The sequence below is a fragment of the Mercurialis annua genome, linkage group LG8, assembly GCF_937616625.2.
Source record: "Mercurialis annua linkage group LG8, ddMerAnnu1.2, whole genome shotgun sequence".
Taxonomy (NCBI): domain Eukaryota; kingdom Viridiplantae; phylum Streptophyta; class Magnoliopsida; order Malpighiales; family Euphorbiaceae; genus Mercurialis; species Mercurialis annua.
This window is the reverse complement of record NC_065577.1, coordinates 36,810,869-36,831,106: the sequence shown is the minus strand read 5'-3', so window position 1 is coordinate 36,831,106 and position 20,238 is coordinate 36,810,869. Positions and strand designations below refer to the sequence as shown.

The following is a 20,238-nucleotide window of genomic DNA, read 5'->3' as shown; positions in this document are numbered from 1 at the left end:
TGCCAAAGCTCTAATTATACACAGCTAGTGGGAATTAATCAAAATAAAGTTGCAGATGAAATGATTTTAACAGGAGAGAATATGGACGTAGTTGACTTGAAGGTATAAATCATCGAGAAAATTAGATATTCTAGGGGCTTGAGCCTACTTAATCCCAATAGTACGTTGAGATTTTCCCAATTAGTAAAATACGTTCTACACTTTATTAGTTTGATTTTTCAACTTTCCTTTTTGACAAACAAACTTTCAAAAAGAAAGAAATACGGGTTACAGTTAAGGAGAAGAATCACATTGATTTGTATGTATCCATTTCCAGGTATGGTTTATAGATTCTCGCCTTATTTCTCGCCTTGTTCCCATGATCTAAATCTTTTCTTTTTATTTTGAATTTAGGTTGACACAAAAATCAAAATAGCAAGCCCTTCGCCATTGCAGTCACCATCGAGTTCGTCTTCTGTTGCAGCCGTCAGCTACTATTTGTCTTAAGCCCGCCGCTGCCAAGCTGCCGCCGTAGTAAGCCCGCCACCACCATAAACCCTACGCAATTGCCCACCATCGTCACAGCCCGTTCATAGAAGCGTCTCCTTCTTCAGATCCGGCGACCCGCAACCTATTCCTCTGTTCTTCACTGACAGCAACATATTCTTCTTTATATTCAGATCCGGCATTCAGATCCGGCGCCGCCTTGTTCGTATCGGCCATCTTCGCTTCTTTTTTCGCTTTGATTTTCCCATTTCCAGAAAATTACAGATGGAGGACCTCCTGCCGCCATGATGAACAAATCGGAATCGGAGATCAGATCCGCGAAGCAACAGTAGTTTTTGATTTGTAATTTTAAGGCTTGATTTTCTTGTTGGTTAACCAATGGTGTACTAACAGTACACCAATAATCTTATTTTTTAATACACTAATAGTTAATTTTGGGTAATCTTTTGGCTGTCCTCCAATGATGCTCTTGATTTTCTGATGTAATATTTTTTTCACTTATGTATCTGTAATGGTTTGTTGGTTAACCAGTGGTTTACTAATAGTACACCAATAATTTTATTTTCAATACACTGCTAATAAACATTGGGTTAACTATTGGTAAACTTGTAATAAAGTTTATTTTGAATAAATCTTTAGTAAATTTGAATTGTGTATTTTAAATAAAATGTATTTTATAAAAACTTTAATGAATTTATTTTTAGTGTACCGTTAGTAAACCGTGAGTAAACCATTGACAAACCTATAGCTAAGTAATATTTAGTATATCATTAATAATTTTATAGCAAACCTGAATTGTGCATTTTAAACAAAATTTGTTTTAAGTCTACCGTTAGTTACCTGTTAGTATATCGTTGGTTAACCAAACCGTATTTTTTCAAATATTGAATATAATCAGCTTTAATTATATATCAATATAAACGTTTATCAAATATTACCCTTAATTTTATTTAAATTTGATTTAAAATAATAATTGATTTTATTTGAAAAAATCTTTAATTGGTTTTATTTTGAAAATGTATTAATAAATTTTATTTGGAAAGATCTTAATTTATTTAGAAAAATCTTATTTGTAGAAGAGTTTTGACTTTCATCTAACTACATTCCTCATATAACGATTATTGTATTTTTATAATTAACAAAGTATAATTTTGCAAAAAAAAAAGTGGATACTCTATTTTTCAATTTTGAAAGTGTAACTGGTATTTTTGAGAATATTTTATTACAACATAGATACTTGTTAAAAAAAACCCTAAATTATCATTGTCAATATGGAGCAATAAGTGAACAAAACAATAGTCAACATTGTTCTTGTAAAGGCTAATGAGAGATATTAAACTCGGCATATCATTAAATTGTCACTAAATTTCAAAAATAGGTACAACATTTGTAGACATTTGTTTTCCGGATAGATAAAAAGTGATAAACGATTAAAGCGTTCGATATGATGATTTTCAGAATAATTCGTCTGGGTGACGATATAGCGATCTTTATGTTTGAATTCAAGCAGCTTGGATCAATGCGCATCAACAAACTTGAAGAATTGAAGCGTAATTAGCCGCAAATCCAAAAGCTTATAATAAAAGTCCAAAAATTTTGATTAATTGCAATGATTTAGATTTATGGACCAGTTTGTAGATTTGGCGGATGAAATGTACCATACCCAAATTTTAGTAGTTCTAAAAGTCCTTTTTGATAATTTCAGAGACTAAAACAACCTTTTTGCCACTTTTTTCATGGCGCACATCAATCAATATGAATTTAATTAATTAGACACTTAGGAAATCTAAACACCTAACAAGACAATGTTAGAGCATCTCCAATGGCCTCTTTAAAATTGACAAACTCTCTAATTTAAAGAGTTTTGTCAATAAATTAAAGTTCAATGGACTCTCTAAAATTTAAATTTAGAGTAGAGAGTGAATATGTAGAGAGCCATTTTCACTCTGCACTTCATTTTTAAAAAGACAAATTTCAGATTTTAAAATAAGTTGGTTATTTTTCATTTGAAATACATTATTTTGAATTTTTAAATTTAAAAACTGAATAAATAAATTAATATTATTAATAATTTAATTTTTTTAGGAAATCTAAACACCTAACAAGACAATGTTAATCTAACTTAAACTCTGGGTTGTGAAATCCTAATCAAAGGTGGCACTAGAGGGGTGACGAATAATTAACACATAATCAAACACCAAAAACCCTGATTTGCATTTCACTTAGCCGAACCATCTCTAGCACCCCAAACACCAAATTACACTCAATTCCATACAGGAAATCAAGCTAATACGCTTCAATCTATCAATAACGAATAATTGCACTTCAATCTAGAGTTAGATTCTTCATCAGATTACCAGTATACGAGTCAAGTACTCAAAACCAGTTAAGAAATCTCAGATTTGATTCATGTCAAGTCTTTCATTTTTAAAAAAGGGTGCAATTTTAAATTTATTTCATTGCTGGGTGGTCTTTTCATTCTTCTCAATTTTGATATGGAAAAGGATTTGGATTTTTTTTTAAGAATTTTAATTCTTCTTTCAATGTTTTCTTTAATGCAATTTTTCCATCGGATGCTATTTTTTCTACTAAGGAGTATTGTGTATGTCTGAACACATTTGAGGACAGTGGCGGAACTAGCCTTATGGCTGAGGTAGCGACCGCCCCCGCAACTTTTTTTTTGCAAAATTATTTCTTCAAGTTTTAATTTTTTTTTTAAAATATGGTTTCTTAGTTTTAAATTTTATACAACTAGCTCCCTCAAATTTTATGTTATACAAATTAGTCACCCCATTATAGAATTCCTAGTTCTACCCCTGCATGAGGATTTATTAAACTTAATTGGTGGGTAATCGTTTTATTAAGGTTTTATCAATTCATCCCATGGTTATTTCTAAGGAAAGACTGGATTGTGGTTCAATACTTACTTCAACTCCCTTGCATAATATTGGATGTTCTTTGGCTATGTTATAATTAATAACTTGGAGGCAGCTATTCAAATTCATGAAATAGATTTTCCAGTTTTCATGGCCAATGATTCATTCTATTCGGATATTCTTCGTCTTCTGAGAGTGATTGGAATTCTGAAAAATGTTCTAGTGATTTTTTACGTGATGAGGATTTTGTACAAGAAGTTATTCTTCTAAGAGTTCAGTTCACCCCGACTGTTTCTTGAAGTTTTGGACAACTATCAATAAATTCTGCAGCCAATCACATAAACCAAGACTTAATTTTTGAATCATATAGGCAATGTTTTTAAAATCGGACCGGAAAGCGAACCGGCTTTATCGGGGGTTCACGGTTCGACCGGTTCAACCGGGTTGGATCGGATTTTTTAATTTTAATAAATATAAATAATTTAAATTAAAAATACTTAATTTTATAAATAAAAAAATAAAAAAATATTTATATGAAATTATTTTCAAAATACTATGCAAAATATAATTATAAGTGATCAATGTTTTAAAATATATAGAATAAATACTTTTTATGAGAAAAATGAATAAATTTTTTCATTGTTAATTAAATTAAAATTATATAATTAAAATTTATAAATAAAAAGTACAATGGTATATTTAATTAAAATTAATTATTCAATTTGTGATGTGTAATTATAATTGATCAATATTTAAGTGTATATAAAATAATTTTATTGTATAAAATAGTTAATTTTTAAAAAATAGATTCAATAGTCAAATTTAATATATAAAAATTTGATAATTTATTTCAATAAAAATATACGTTAAATTTTATTATGTGAAATTTATTAAGAATAATAAATATTTTAAGAAGACGTAGAATAACTAATGTGTATAATAAAAAAAAAGTTGTGTAAGAGAGAAAAAATATGTTGTGGATAAGAGAGAGAAAAAAATATCATGTAAGAGAGAGAAAAAAAAAGTGTTGTGTAAAAGAGAGAAAAATAAATGTGTTGTGTGGTTAAAAAATTGACACATGTATAGGGGACCACAAATTAAATGAAAAGTGACTTTTTCACTCATTTTTCAGAAAACCGGGTTATTCCGGTTTTGGTCAGAAACCGGATTTTCCCGGTTCAACCCGGTTTCTGACCGATTTTTCAACTATAAGGTTTTTATCCATAACCGGATCGGACAGCCGACCGGTTCCCGGTTAACCCGGTCCGACCAGCCGGTCCGGTCCGGTTTTAGCAACATTGCATATAGGTGAAAGAAGAAGCAGGTTACTAGTAAGGGCAACCTCTTTTCAGATTCTCGGTCTCAAGAGACTGATTCATTCTCCCATTGATGTATGGGAGAAACATAAATAAAATTACCTCAGCCAATTGAGCTAAGGAAAAAGCTTGTCACCCGAATTTGAAGGTTGTTAAAACTTGGAAAGTGGGGCTCCAACTGGGATTATTTACAGCTGAAAATGAAGTGGAAATTCTGAGTTATTTCCCAACTTAACGCGGGTATTGTTGGCTATTTCCCGATTTGTGTCAAATTGTTAGCTATATTCCATTTAGTGCCTTTTCAGGGCCTGTTCGCGAATGCAATCCGCGAGCAGGCCCAAAATTCCATGTTGTTCGCACATACAATTCGCGAACAGACCCAAAATTCCATGCTGTTCGCAGATACAATTTGCAAACACCATTTTAAAATTAAAATGCTGTTTGCGAATTGTATCCGCGACAGCATGGAATTTTGGGCATGTTCGTAGAATTGTATTCGCGAACAGGCCCTGAAAAGGAACTAAATGAAAAATTCGAAACAATTAGGCACAAATTGGGAAACATACTTGCCTATCCGTGTTAAATAAGGAAACTACCCTAAATTCAGGCTTTACTTTCTCAAAGCTTGAACATAGATCATCAAAACCTTATTTGATGGGTTCTCCTTTTTCCAAGTTATTATTGTTTATTATGTCGTCACAATTTTATTTTGTTATGTGGAATTGCCGTGGGAGTTTGTCTTGAGGTTCAATTTCTCTTTTTATATACTTGGGCTCGTCGTTTTCGTATTGGGGAGTTGCAAGATTTCAGTTAACTTCAACATGACCTGCATTCAGCTACAGCTTTGCATACGGTTTCAGATTCTTTCAGTTGGGGAAAGAAGCAGTACAAGTTCAACAACTGGTTACACACAATGCAGGCAGAGGATATGAGTGATAACAACGCCAGGAATGTGAGCTTATCTAGAAATTAAACTTGCCTTCTCGAATCCAATTCTTTGGGTGGTTGTCTTTCGGGATAATTTGCTTTCTAATGTAATGTTGAGGAGGAGGGGAGTTCTTGAAGATACGGCTTGCTCTTTATGTAATGAAAAAGAAGACAACAACCATATTGTTATTCATTGTTCTTTTACTTGGAATATTTGGTCTTACATTCTCCGTCTTAGTAACATTACTTGGGTTTTGCCTTATTCAATTGGTCTTTTCTACTTTTAGTTGACCTTCTTGGCGTGGAATAATTATCGTGAACTTTGGAAGTTAATTTGTTTTTTTTTTGCTTGGAATTTGTGGAAAGCGAGAAATAGTAAGATTTTCCGTGATGACTTGATAATGGTGGATTCTTTGATTTACAATTGTATTTGTAGGAGGGTCTTTTTCTATAAATTTCATCATCCGAGCTTTCCGTTCTCGGGAAATGATGTTTTCCATTGTTTAGATTGCTTTTATATAATCTTCATTATCTTATTTCGGACTTGCTTTTTTGCCTTTCACATCTTAGTGGTTGAGCTAATCTATGTATCATTTATAAAAAAAATTGTATAATAAATTATAAGTAAATATTATTAACGTTAATTAATTTTAAAAATCAATAATTTAATTTATAGATAGACAAGTCATACGAGTCACGTGTTATTACGTAATACGAAACTAGTATTAATACATGTTCCAAATTGTTCCAAATTGTCGGTGTATCACTTTATGAGAAACCACAAAGAAAATGCATATGTGGACCTAAATGAGTTTGCTAATATTCACAATAACCTGAAATCTCCTATTCATCTGATCTTCCATTTTGATCATTTGTCACCTCCGCAAACTGAACTTCCTCAAATTCTTCAATGGGAAAAAACGATCACGACTGCTGCCCATTTTTATTTCCCTCCGCTGCCTATGGCTCTCCATCTCCGTCTCCGTCATCAACACCGTCATCAGAACCTTCATCGCCGTCGACATCCGATTCCTACACTCTCTCTTCCTCTCATTTTTCCCGTCGTTCTTCGCCCAGTGTTAATTCGGATCCTTTCGTATATCCTTCGGCAGACTGGGGAACTCAGAATTATTTAGTTAATAATAATAATTACAATCTCATTGAAGAAGACTGCGAAGCCAGCAGTATTATCAAGTCTTTACAGGTACCTCATAATTGTCTACAACTATTTTAAAATCTTATTTTTGTTTAGGTACCCGTTGAATCGATAAATTTTGCATAATTTATGAATTTTATCAAAATTCATCGTTTGATATGAAAAAATTTTAGTTGAAAAAAAATTCACATTCTATAATTCTCGTAATTATTATAAACATATCTCTATAAATTTTATATTCAACACATATTAAAATTTCTTAATTTATAAATTTACATTCTACAAAAATTTGTAAATTTTTAGAACTCTTTAGGTAGATTTTTTTTATCTTTTATATGAATATTAAATAATTGGAGTCACAGGGTTTAACATCTTTTATAAATACTAACTTAAATTCTGTTATAAATAGAACACTAAATTATACGTTTTATTGTCTACAACGAAGGTCATTACGAAAAAAAAAATAGAAAAATACAGTGTTTTTACTTACATGGCATATGCCATAATCTGTATCTATCTATCTATACTATATATAAAAGCACGGATGGAGGAGTGGGGGGCATGCAAATTTACTGAATAGTCTTTTTTAGTTTATTACTAAATAAAGATTTTATAGTCATTAACTAATTAGTTATTTAATTAATCACTAAACATATATTGTAATTAAAGTTCTAATTAGAATAGATAGCTAAATTATCTCCAATTTAGTTTTTAGTATGTAAAAAATAACTAAAATTTCTCCAAATTAGTAGGAATATCTATCATTTAGTTTGAATGAACTATAAAATTCTGATTACTTTTAAAGATACTAATTTAATTATATAATTATGGTTATTATAAAACCAAAAGAATAATAAATTCAGTATGGAAAAAAATTTAATAGCTGAATATATTTTATTTACTTTTACAAATTTTTTTAACTAATTCATATTGATTATAAATAAAAAAATTGATATAATTATAGTACATTTACTAATATGTATATTGACGAGTCATGTTACGAGCCACGTGCGTAGCACGTAATGCGAAACTAGTCACAAAAAAAGGTACAACCCAATAATTGTTTTGATCAAAAGATATTATTTTTTAGTACTTTTTTCATAATTAACAACAATCTCAATATTTTGTTAACAAAATTTAATTGAACCGGCTAGGTGACCTTCTATTGTAGCAGAAGGTATAATTGAAGTAATTAAACTAAATATTGTTTTTGTAATATATCAATGTTAAATTCAGTAACCAAGATATCCTCTTTAACATCTTAGAACCTTGTGGATTGAGTTTACTATACATAATCAGAAGGCTAATGGTCTGAAAAAACCCCGACCTTTGTTTTAGTTTTCAATTCCACCCCGACCTAGCAATTTTTTCAATTATATCCTATTTTGTATTTTTAGTTTTCAATTGCACCCTGATGTATTAAATTGAATTCTTTTTATTTGGTTAATATTCAAAATAGGTCCTTTATTTTTATTAAAAAAACCTAACAATCCTTTAATATTATAAATTATACCAAAAAATCATCTTCTCTATAAATTAAAAAATAAAATAAAATTTAAATTAAATTAATTAAAAAAAATAATTTTTTTAAAATTTCCGGAGGTGGAGCAGCAGCTCCTCAACTCCTCAGGCCAAGAGCTGCCGGAGGAGGAGCAGTTGCTCCTCCTCCGGTAACTAAAAAAAATTATAATAAATTAATTTATTTTTATTTTTAGGATTTATTTGAATTTTATTTAAGTATAAGAATTTGTTTGAATTTAGCCAAATGGAAAAAAGTATGAACTAATTTTTAAATGTATTTGTTTTATATATTTTAATCCTTATAATAATAAATTCATTTAGTATTTTTAATTTAAGGTGCAATTAAAAACTAAAAATGCAAAATAGGGTATAATTGAAAATAGGCCTAATTACTCAAAAAACCCTCACCTTTAATTTTTTTTTCAATTCCATCCCGACGTTGAAAATTTTTCAATTTTACCCAATTTTGAATTTTCCGTTTTCAATTGTACCCCAAATTTTTATTTTTTGTTAATTTTTTAACTTAAATGATGAAATCATTCAATTAACTAAGTTTAAACATGAAATTAAATTCTCTTTTATTCAAAAAAGTACAAATAAGTCCTTTATTTTTAAAAACTAACTAAAACCCATAATCATATTAACACTAACTTAAATTCTTAATTAATTTTACTAAATTTAAATAAATTTTAAAAACGTACAATTAATATATGCTAGACATGGAGAATGTTTTAAACAAATTTTCAAACGAAAAAGACGTTAATTTAATTTTTCAGGGTACAATTGAAACACAAAAATGCAAAATAGGGTAAAATTGACAAATTTTCAACGTCAGGGTATGATTGAAAAGGGGCTAAAAGGTCGGGGGGTTTTTAAGATATTAGACCTTGAAAATATACTAGGTCGGGGTGGAATTAAAAACTAAAACAAAGGTCAGGGTTTTTTTTCCAGTCTATTAGCCTAATTAGAATTAAACTAAAGATAATTTTTAGTTTTATTTATTAAGCTTAATAAATCAAGGTCAATTTTAGTTTTTATAATCATTTCATATGAATAGATTATGGGCACCCTGCTCTATACATTATTATTATGCAGTTTAGTCTATTTGGTTTGACCAATGAGTATTCATATACAGTGTGTATCCATAGGTCTACCAAAGACCAAAACGAAGCAAGAAATAGTAGACAGAGAAGGCATGAACATGGAGACTGAATTATTCATAAGTTCACCCGAAGCAAGAACGAAGCAAGAAATAGCAGACAAAAGAATGAATATGGAGACTGAATTGTTCATAGGTTCACCCGAAGCAAGAACGAAGCAAGAAATAGCAGACAGAAAAAGCATGAATGTGAAGACTAAATTGTTCGTAGGTTCACCCGAGGCAAGAACGAAGCAAGAAATAGCAGACAGAGAAAGAATGATTCTGGAGACTGAATTGTTCATAGGTCCACCCTAAGCAATAATTTAAGTAAGAAATAGCAGATACAGAAATCATGAATGTGCGGAGATTAAATTAAGGTTTAATCACCAAAAAAACCCTCACTTTGTATCCCTTTTTCAGTTGTACCCTAACGTTGCAATTTTGTCATTTGCACCATAATTTGCATTTTTGGGTTTCAATTCCACCCTCAAAATTAAATTAGACTTTTTTCACTCGGAAAAAATTCATAAAAACCCTTATAAAGTACTCGTTTGAACTCTTTTCCACATAAAAAGTTAAAATTAAATGACTTATTTTAACTTTTTTCAAATGAAAAAGAGATCAATTTAGTACTTGAGGGTGGAATTGAAAACCAAAGGTGCGAATTAGGGTGCAACTGACAAAATTGCAACGTCAGGGTGCATTTGAAAAAGGGCTAAAAGGTGGGGGGTTTTGGTGATTAAGCCTTATATTAATGGTTCATAGGTCCATTTAAGGCGAGATTCTTAGGTAGACTTAGTCTACCACGTCATCCGTGAACTAACCTATCATATTGTGACACGTCATTAAAATAGTGGCAGTGTCGTAATTTTGTTTATTACTTGTTTACACTTTTGAAGGGTAATATTACGATAGTGCCATTATTTTAACGTGTCATAATATGATATGTTTAGTTTACGGATGACGTGGTGAACTGAGTCTACCTAAGAATTTCTCCCATTTAAGGGGTGTTAAACTTAGAAGGGTACTGAACTATGCAAAAATTTCATAATAGATATTGACTTATTCATAGGTTCACGCGCGTACGGACCCGAGGCAGGAACAAAGCAAAAAATAGCAGACATAGATTAAATTTATCCATGTTACGCACTGCAATACTCGTTTCCCGTGACAAAGGCAGACTAAAATTTCAGATAGGGCATAATTTAATTAAAATTTAATGTCTTAAAAAATCTCGACTTCGCCATCTTATTCTTGCACTCATACTTCATCTCATTATTCTCGTCGCTCATCGCCAAGTATTACTTCTCCTTTCGTCTATCTTCCAACTGGTCATTCGTTTTCTACAACCGCTGCTTGTCCTTCGGCTGACTATGAAAATCATAATCAGTTGTGCTGAACAGAAAAAAAATGTCTACGTCCTTCACTGATTGCATATTATATTAATTTATTAATTTGATAAATAAAATATTATTAAATTTTAATTTTTAATTTAAAAGCTCATTATAATATCTTTTAAATCATGACTCATCCAAATAAGTAAACTAATATGTGGGCATGTTCTTATCACTTCCAGAGAAATTAAAAAGAAAATGCACCTCTTCACCTAAACCAGTTTTTAATATTCAAATTAATTTAAAAGTTGCAAATCAACCGATCTTCCATTTTGGTTATTTGTCCCCTAAGTTAATTGAGCTTTCTCTGATTTTAAATGGGAAAAAACGATCATGATCGCTGTCCATTTTTATTTCCCCCCGCCAACTACGGCTCTCCGCCCTCTTCTCCGTCGTCAACACCGTCATCAGATTCATCGCCGCCGCCATCTTATTCCTGCACTTATTCTTCCTCTCATTATTCTTGTCATTCTTCGCCGAGTATTACTTCTCCGTTCGCATATCTTTCAACTACTCGTCCAATTTCTTCGACGCCGGCTAGTCCTTCGGCTGACTGTGGAAAACATAATCAGCTATGCGCAGAACATAATTATTTAGCTAATAATTTCATTACAGAAGAAATTAGAGTTGAAGGAGACTTCGAAGCTAGCAGTATTATCAAGTCTCTGCAGGTACCTCGTAATTATTTATACCTTAATTTTGTTAGTCTTTTTTTTCTTTTACATCTAGAATGTATTTTGTTAAGTGTTTTTTAAAAATATCTATTTTCAACTAAATATTAGAAAAAATATGCTTTAATTTTTTTGTTGCAAAAATATGCTCTTGATAAATTATTGGTAGATAGATTAGAAATAGAGCGTATTTAAAAAAAAAAAAAACTAAAAGATATTTTACGACTGTAAAAAGTTAAAGCAGATTTTTATAAAAAAAATACGAAACAAAACATTGAGGGCGTAATTTTCTCTTTTGTTAAACTATTACTTGATGTGATAAAGTTTTATTACTTGATAAAATTCTATTAAATTTCTAAATAATATTTTGGTGTTATTTAACTAGAGTTAAATACTTTTAAAGTAAAAAAATATTAAATGAAAATGACACATGTTGATTATTTAATGGATCTTTATTGACATAGTTAACTAGGTATGCATAAGAATTTCTCTTTATTATAAGATATACATATATTCAGAATTCAATTAAAAAAATTAATTTATTTATTGAACTTGACAAATAAAGGTTTTTGTAGTTTGGTAACTCATTTCGTATTAATGGTTTAATCATTTAAAAATACTCCATTATTTTGAATTTTTTTGTTTATATCTTAAATTTTTAAAATCGTTAATTTTATCTTATTTTTCAATTTTAATTCTACCCATTTTGAAATAGGAGTTTGTTCACTCTAAAAAAAGGTTTAAATATGTTTTTATATTTAGCATATAGTCTTAATTAGCCTTTAATATTTTAAAAAGTATTAAAAATTGAAACTGTGTCAAAGTATTTGAAGGACATATTTGAATCTTTTTTCAAATAAAAAGACTCAAATTTGAAAAAATAGATACAATTGAAACGTAAAATTGGGAAATTTGGTAAAATTGGCGATTTTGAAATTTAAAATATAAACAAAAAAAATCAAAGAGATAAGATATTTTTTAATGATTTGGCCTATAGTAAAATTCAAGCGATTATAATACCAGAATTCAAAAATATAACCAATTCAATGCAATAGGTAAAATGTGGATACTTAACGCTGCCATTAACCCACAAGATTGGTGAGCATTAGCTTTATTGGTTGTGCAGGATCCTAAAGAAGTTGCGAGCCTTTGCTTAGTTCCTAGCCAGGCTTCGCAAGGTTATAATGACTGCTCGACGACAATATATCTAAAGAGACGGGTATATGCCAGGCTTAATATTTCCTAAATCTAAATATTTGTGTCTTTTATTAGTTGCGATTTTTTTTATGGGCTAATCACCTGTAAAACTACCGACCTTTCATTTTTTTTCAATAACACCCTCACCTTGTAAAAACTTCAATAGCACTCTATTTCGCATTTTTACGTTTCAATAGCACCCTAAAGTATTAAATTGAACTACTTTTAGTTAGATAAAACTCAAAATAAGTCCTTTATATTTACAACATATTTTAAATAATATTGAATGTTATAAATACTACAAAAAAACTATCTTCTCCATATTTAAAGATGAATAATAATAAAAAAATTATTTAATTAAAATAATTAAATTCCGAGCAATCGCTACTTCCTCAAATCCGTTATCGACTCTTTCGGACTGCGATTTGCCATTTTTTTTTTGAAGAACAATGTTCTTCCTCGTTCTTGAGGAAGAACAGAATTCTTCCTTGTTCTTGAGGAAGAACAAAGTTCTTCCTCAAGAACTCATCCTCCATGGGAGGATGGAGGACAAGGTGTTCTCATCCTCCCATGGAGCCTCCCATGGGAGGACGAATAGCTCTGTTCGTCCTCCCATGGGAGGACAAGAACAGCTCGTCCTCTCATGGAGGACGAGCTCTGTTCGTCCTCCATGGGAGGACGAGCTCGTCCTCCCATGGAGGATGATGGAGGAGAAGCGGCGGGGCGAGGAAGACACCGGAAAAAATGTAGGGTAGAAATTAATATTTTTTAATTTTTTATGGGCTTATTTGGATGTTTTTTAAGTTAAGGGATGTGTTTGTATTTGTTTAATTAGAAAAAAGTATAAAATGATCCTTTCATTTAGTTATTTAATAAAATTTAATTCTTATAATAATAAAATCATCTATTTTTTTAAATTTAGGGTGCTATTGAAACGTAAAAATGCAAAATAGAGTGCTATTGAAGTTTTTACAAGGTGAGGGTGTTATTGAAAAAAAAAAAAAGATCGGTAGTTTTACAGGTGATTAGCCTTTTTTTATTTACAATTTGGTCAATTAGCCCAAAATCTATCCAATCTTTCAAAATCTTATCAACTTAAAACCTTTCAAATAAACCTATTCCAATTTGGTCAATTAGCTAGAAACCTATCCAATTTTCCAAAATTGACGTAATAGTTTTCAAAATTGATTTATCCGAACCATGTGCCAATCCAATTAACAACTTTTTTCTTCCCATTTTTTTTTCAATTACACATTTAATTGCCATGTAGGTAGGATTAAATCAATTTTGAAAAATTGGATAGATTTCTAGCGAATTGATTAAATTAAAATAGATTTATAACTTTTAAAAGGTTTAAATAGATCTCCATTAGAGTCAAAAGGATTTGTTTTTTTGGCACCACTAAACCTAAAAATTAAATAGCTTAACCCCTGAAAAACCCCTCACCTTTCAAATTCCCTTCGTTTGCACCCCCACCTTTCAAAATCACCAAATAACACCCAAATTACCACCTTTGACTTTCAATTGCACCCTAAAAATATTAAATTGGCCTTTTTTCACCGAAAAAGTTGAAATCGATACTTTATATTTTAATTCATATTCTAAATAGTTCTCAATGTTTAAATTTCAACAATAAAACCATATTTCTTAAAAAAATATTTCATAAATTACTAAATTTTACGTCCACTTTTATTCAACTTTACCATTTTAATTGATAAAATTCAAACATTGAAAACTATTTAGAATATGAATTAAAATATAAAATATCAATTTGAACTTTTTTTCCAGTGAAAAAAGGTTAATTTAATACTTTTAGGGTGCAATTGAAAATGAAATGTGATAATTTGGGTAAAATTAAGGATTTTGAAAGCTGAGGGTGCAAACGAAAGGGGGTTGAAAGGTGGGGGATTTTCAGGGGATTAGCCAAATTAAAATACTGACTTGATGGGAATTTATACATATAATTAAGCACTGAGTGGATACTCATTCCATGCAGAGAGAAGGACATGACGAAAGTATAAGAGAAGGAAAGAAGAAAATGTTTCAACATACATTTGACATAGTCATAGAAAACCCAAAAAATGACTTCTTTAGAGTTCCATCTGTACAGGTAATACATATACTGATATTCATATATAATATGCAGTGGCGGAATCAGAAAATTAAAAGAAAAAAAAAAAAAACAGCAATTATTGGAGAAGAAATTAAGCGAGTGAGAAGATTAATAACAATACTAGAAAATTTACGGAGACCATATAAAACAATTTGTACTTGGAATCCGAACCAACCCGAATAATGGAACAAAACTAACAAATTGGATTTGGTTTAGTTTGATATTATAAAAAAAGTTAATTTTTTTGATTCGATTTGATTTTGGACATAATTTTAAGGAAGTTACAATTCACAAGTATCGCTGTTTTATAATCCGATGACTAGATTTTGATTCATTTTAATTTGGTTACCAAATTGCAGTTTTGTTTCGACAGGCGCTTTTTTGGCCAAAGAGAATAGCGTCAACTAGAGTTTATTATTTTGTTTCCCCAAATTTTCAAGAAAATACAAGTAAAACTAGATTGCCATATGAAAATATAAAAAAAAAAAATTGGCAGTGTGATCGGAAAACATTATGTTGAAATGAAATTAAACTTTTATAAGAAAATGAAGCAAATTAAAGTTTCGTTACCCTGAGAATCAATTACCTTCCACACCTCTAATAAAAGGACTAATGTATTTTCTATTTGGTTGTAAAGATGGAAGTACCCCGAGAGAAGCTTGGAGACAAACTCACAATCCTTCAGAACATTGTGTCCCCGTATGGAAAGGTGAAAGAGTTTGATCAATTAAGAATAATACTCTCTATTTTAAGATCAATTAAAGATAAAATTGGATTGTCCCGGTCCCTGAATTTGTCCATATTGTTTTTAATCGATCAAAAAGTAAAAAAAATTGTCCTTAATTGATCAAAATGTCTGAAAGTGAGTTATTTGACTTTGATTCATTAATTGAAGGACCGGGTTAACTTTTTACTCATTTTTTTTAAAATAAGTCGCTAAATTTTATGGCGGAAGTGACCGTTAATTAGTTTATTAATTTTTAAAGTGAAAAATGAAAAATATAAATGAGGTATTTTACTTTTTGAATTAACTAGAGAAGTCACCATATGATAATTGTTTTCTCTCATTATTTCAGACTGATACAGCCTCTGTGCTATTGGAAACAATTGGCTATATAAAGTTCTTGCAAGGTCAAGTTGAGGTAAGTGATTTCCTATTTTTGTATATAATTTTTAATTTTTTATATTTTTGTAAATATTTTTAAGTTAATTTGGTATTTTTGTAAATGAAAAAAGTCAACACATATTTTGTAAATATTTTCAAAATTTTAGATATTTTTGTAAGAGTCTTTATTAATTTTGACAGAAGATTTATTAACGTGAAATACTTTATTATTATAAAATTTTAGCTCAGATATATTATAGTTATAAATTTAAGTTTAGATGGTACATTGGGATTGAGAAAAAAATCAGTTACCTTGAGTTAAAAGTTCTCCTTATTGTTGTGCTTATGCTAGACATAACATAAGACTCAAATCATGATGTTTTAAGGTTGGAAAATGAACACTTAAAATGTCGAATATATATTTCAAAAAAATAAATACGTATATGTTAATTAGTAATATTTTTTCAATTTACTTAGCTTTTAAATTGATCAAACACGTGAATATTAATTTGTTAAAAATCCCCTGGCTCAGTTACATTCCTAGTAATACTTTTAAGAAAGAATAAATTTTGTTTGTTAATGAATAAAATTTTAAACTTTTTCCACTAAATTTGTATGTTTACTTTTTTGAAATCTCATATTACTGATATGCCATTTTGCAGATATTAAGTAGGCATCGGATGACAAAAAGTGGACATAATGTAAGGGAAGTTGCCATCTTTGGTGTAAAATTTCAGGTCGATGAACAAGTTGATCTCAGGAGCAGAGGTCTTTGTTTAGTTCCTATTTCGCTTACCATCTCATCAATGTGAACGAAACGACCGAATTGCTAGACTTTAAATATATAAATAATACATAAAAAAAAATCGAGGAACTAAATTATATTTTATATTTATTAATTAGATTTTTTGACTGGACATATTTGGCACGATTCGCATGAATGTTGGACTAATGAACCCTCATTTTATCTCTAATACTATAAGATGAGCAAAACAAATCAATTTGCAATTGCACCCTAAATTTATAACAGTGCACAAAATAGTTAATTTTTTTATTGTTGTAAATTAGTCCATTATGTTAACTTAAAGTATAATAAATCAAAATATAGTTTTAAATACGTTGAACAATTAATCAGGTCGAGTTTTGAAGAAATATATACTGTTGAAGCTACTGTTGAAATTAAGTTCATATCGATCTTATGATTAGGATTTACTAAATTAAATATATATAGCTGAACAGTTTTCTGAGAAAGTATTGTGATATTTATGAAGTAAACTTATTGGAATACAAACTCAAACTATATATATAATTTGATAAAAATTGATACAACTACTCTATTGAGAACACCACTCCATTTTGCTTGTTAAAATCATGTTTTGTATGATCCACTACCTGCATGAAGAAACAGACTGGGTTGTGATAATATGAATTTGGAGAGATTCTTATAACGCAAACAACGCATAGAATTGCGAACTTTCGGAATGTGATATATAGAAATCGGTTAAAATCTCAAATCAGTAAATTAAAAATTTAGTTCTAATTAGAAACGACCAACTGATGTGGCCTATAGTAATTGGGGATTGCATTTCAATTACGCAATTACGGATGAAAAATCCATAATCTTATGTGGTAAATTGGTGCACCTAAGAATTTCCGTATTTAACAAGTGATTCTACATTTGAATCCATCAAATGATATAAGCATGATTATGGGCAAAACGGAGTGTTTCACTTCAGTAAAATCACATAAAGGGCAATAGCAGATAGCTTCCTCATCTTGGCATTTTAACTACCATTACACAAATCGTCAAAAATCAAACAATAAAAGGAGAAATATAAGATAGTAACAAAATAAGTAGCGACTCGAGAAGGAAATGGCGTAAGACGATATAGAAAAAATACCAAAAAAGATAAGGGAACGGCAGAATATAATTGATGACCGATAGTTAGGGACCTATGAGACCATTAAAAAAGAAAGCGGCTAGTGACTGAAGAAAAGAGCAGAGTGAGACGACTAATAAAATATTGTCTCAAGGGGTAAGAGGAAAACTGGAAAAACTTACTTAAGGGGTAAGAGCAGAGCAGGGTGAAACGATTAAAGAAGAAAAACGATGTCTGAATACATAGAAGGACACCTAGAAACATTCGATAACTACTAAAGTTGAGTTTTTCAACGTCCCAATTTTTCATTTTCAGTTCCTATTTTTCCAAGTAAAGGTCATTAACAAGTAGTTCTGGAAAAATTTCAGAGGTAATCCTATCATTTCAGCAACTCTTGCACTAATCACTAAATTACCGCATCGGATTAAACCCAAGTTTCAACTAGACAACAAAATTTCAATATCTTTTGTTATATATGACATATCTACATCTTCTTAATGTACAAGCATTTGTGGTACAAGGCATCCCACTCCTGAAATTCCTCTGAACTACTTTAGATGATCACCTAACAAAATGTCTATCCATTGATAATTCAAATTGTTGAAAACAACGACTAAATGGAAACCGAAGAAAATTATGAACGACTAGAAGGAAAATGGAAAATTCAGTAAAGAAGCTCACATTGGTGTTGCTCATTTCCAAATTGTAGAAATCCATGGAATCCTCCGTGAACAACGGACCAGCATGCCAAGTTCCCTTGTCAAGTTTAACAAATTTAGACCCCGAAATTCGGAACACTCGAACCTCATCTACAGAAGGTGGCACATAAAAATGGCCACAAGGTGACTGCACAATGCTATTATTGTTACCATCTACTCCTTCCTTTACATCTTTTGAGTCCAAAATTGATGGCTTAGCCAATCCCAGAAACCAAACTCCACCTCCTACAGCACCAAGGCACTGAGTCACACTTGCGTGATGAGTAATATCCGAGAACTCGAGCGGCCGGTCTTGCAACCGCATAATGTAGAACCTGTCATGACATGGAGCATCATCAAGTTAAAAACTCGAATGATACCAAATTGTTGATTTTATGTTTCATTTTGGTACTAAAACCTCAATTCGTATCAATTGTTTTAATGTTTTTTATTAAAGGGACATTGCGGAACCTGAACTTTATATTCTCTATTTTAGATCAATTAAGCAATGCTATCCATCTTTAGAAAATTAAGGACAAATTTAGTTCATTCCAATCCCTAAACTTGTTCATATAAAATTAGAAAGTATTGTTCTTAATTGATTAAAATGGCTAAGAGTGAGTGAGTTATTTGATCCGAGTCACAAGTTCAGAAACCGAACTAACCCTTTACTCCTAATTGATATAACGACCGACCATGATAATATATTCTACGAAAATGTTTACTTTGTCGGATTTGAAAATATGTTGCGATCATATGAATTAATTTTGATAATATTCTGATGCAAATTGAAAATTAATACCAAACTGAAACATACACAAAGATTTAGTACTAATTAAACTTATAATCCTAGCAACATCTACATAAAGTTAAATACACTCATAAGAACTAACTGTTATAATCAAGAATCAAGAATCAAGAATTCAAGAAATCAAGATTCAAGAATGTTAAAAAAAAAACTAAAAAATCATGAGCCAATTAAAAGAAATAAAGAATCTTGAAATACCTAGGAATTCCTTGGCCAAGGTCCAATTGGGCATCTTGAGGACCGAATTTTCCACCATCTGATGAAGCTTCTATAACTTGGCCATACTCTTTGAAGCTTTCTGGTGTTGCTTCTATTGCTTTCACCTTCATTATTGCTGCTTCCATATTTTTAAACTAAGAGAGGGAAAAAAATCAACCAGAATATATTTATCGGTTCACATCAATCCATATTTTTTAAAAAATAAAATATAACTAGTCCACTATGTATGGATAAGGTAAAACGGCAAATACGTAGCGCCGTTTTACTTCTATTGCTTCCAAGCATTAATAGTGAAATTCTCTGGAAACGGTGTCGTTTGTCTCGTCGCGTAAAAAAAAAGCTCTCAGAACATTCACGATACAATTTTATTTTGGGTTAATTTTATAAAAAAATCACGATATTTATATGTAGTTTTATTTTAATCATAATTTTTAAAAAGTGGCATTTAAAAAAGTACGATTTTTTTTTTCAAATTTATCATTTCAATATATTTTTATTAATTAAATTATTCATTAAACCATTAATTAAAAACCCAAAGCATAAATCGACATTAAATCTTATTGTCTTTTCGGTTAGAATATGTAGGATTATAAATTTTTAATGATAATACACCAAATTTTACTTTGATGATAGATTTGAAACAAAATAAAAAGTCTGTACACTACAAGAAAAGTGAGTTTTAGCAACAGTCTATTACAACGACCATTAAAATCGTTACAATACATATACC

At 30.2% G+C, this 20,238-nt stretch overlaps 3 protein-coding genes across 4 annotated transcripts; 2 read left to right on the top strand and 1 right to left on the bottom strand.

Annotated features, from left to right (window-relative positions):
• Positions 1-6,373: 6,373 nt before the first annotated feature.
• LOC126660040 (uncharacterized) lies at positions 6,374-10,121 on the top strand. Its single transcript, XM_050353366.2, has 2 exons — positions 6,374-6,809; positions 9,418-10,121. Exons 1-2 carry the CDS (start codon positions 6,516-6,518, stop codon positions 9,736-9,738), a joined length of 615 nt encoding a protein of 204 aa, XP_050209323.1. The 5' UTR covers positions 6,374-6,515; the 3' UTR covers positions 9,739-10,121.
• An 801-nt stretch (positions 10,122-10,922) lies between these two features.
• LOC126661151 (transcription factor bHLH110-like) lies at positions 10,923-16,865 on the top strand. Of its 2 annotated transcripts, XM_050354949.2 has the most exons (6): positions 10,931-11,488; positions 12,615-12,707; positions 14,682-14,795; positions 15,436-15,507; positions 15,875-15,940; positions 16,566-16,865. In XM_050354949.2, the coding sequence occupies exons 1-6, from the start codon at positions 11,135-11,137 to the stop codon at positions 16,713-16,715; spliced, it is 849 nt and encodes a 282-aa protein (XP_050210906.1). In that variant the 5' UTR covers positions 10,931-11,134; the 3' UTR covers positions 16,716-16,865. The 2 variants fall into 2 exon arrangements, with proteins under 2 accessions (XP_050210908.1, XP_050210906.1); XM_050354951.2 differs by lacking the exon at positions 12,615-12,707 and having other exon boundaries at positions 10,923-11,488.
• A 240-nt stretch (positions 16,866-17,105) lies between these two features.
• Positions 17,106-19,690, bottom strand: LOC126659666 (uncharacterized). Its single transcript, XM_050352985.2, has 3 exons — positions 19,488-19,690; positions 18,465-18,816; positions 17,106-17,295 (listed from the first exon to the last, which is right to left on the bottom strand). Exons 1-3 carry the CDS (start codon positions 19,631-19,633, stop codon positions 17,233-17,235), a joined length of 561 nt encoding a protein of 186 aa, XP_050208942.1. The 5' UTR covers positions 19,634-19,690; the 3' UTR covers positions 17,106-17,232.
• Positions 19,691-20,238: the final 548 nt, after the last annotated feature.

What these genes read in the sequence shown, in the direction of transcription:
- LOC126659666 (XM_050352985.2), bottom strand. Translation starts at nt 19,633, where the DNA reads ATGGAAGCAGCAATAATGAAGGTGAAAGCAATAGAAGCAACACCAGAA. An exon ending in CTTGGCCAAGGAATTCCTAG is followed by an intron (nt 18,817 to 19,487) that starts GTATTTCAAGAT and finishes ATGTCATGACAG; the next exon opens with GTTCTACATTATGCGGTTGC. An exon ending in TGGAAATGAGCAACACCAAT is followed by an intron (nt 17,296 to 18,464) that starts GTGAGCTTCTTT and finishes TTCTTCATGCAG; the next exon opens with GTAGTGGATCATACAAAACA.
- LOC126661151 (XM_050354949.2), top strand. Translation starts at nt 11,135, where the DNA reads ATGGGAAAAAACGATCATGATCGCTGTCCATTTTTATTTCCCCCCGCC. An exon ending in CAATATATCTAAAGAGACGG is followed by an intron (nt 12,708 to 14,681) that starts GTATATGCCAGG and finishes CATTCCATGCAG; the next exon opens with AGAGAAGGACATGACGAAAG. An exon ending in TTGTGTCCCCGTATGGAAAG is followed by an intron (nt 15,508 to 15,874) that starts GTGAAAGAGTTT and finishes TCATTATTTCAG; the next exon opens with ACTGATACAGCCTCTGTGCT.
- LOC126660040 (XM_050353366.2), top strand. Translation starts at nt 6,516, where the DNA reads ATGGGAAAAAACGATCACGACTGCTGCCCATTTTTATTTCCCTCCGCT. An exon ending in GTATTATCAAGTCTTTACAG is followed by an intron (nt 6,810 to 9,417) that starts GTACCTCATAAT and finishes ATTCATATACAG; the next exon opens with TGTGTATCCATAGGTCTACC.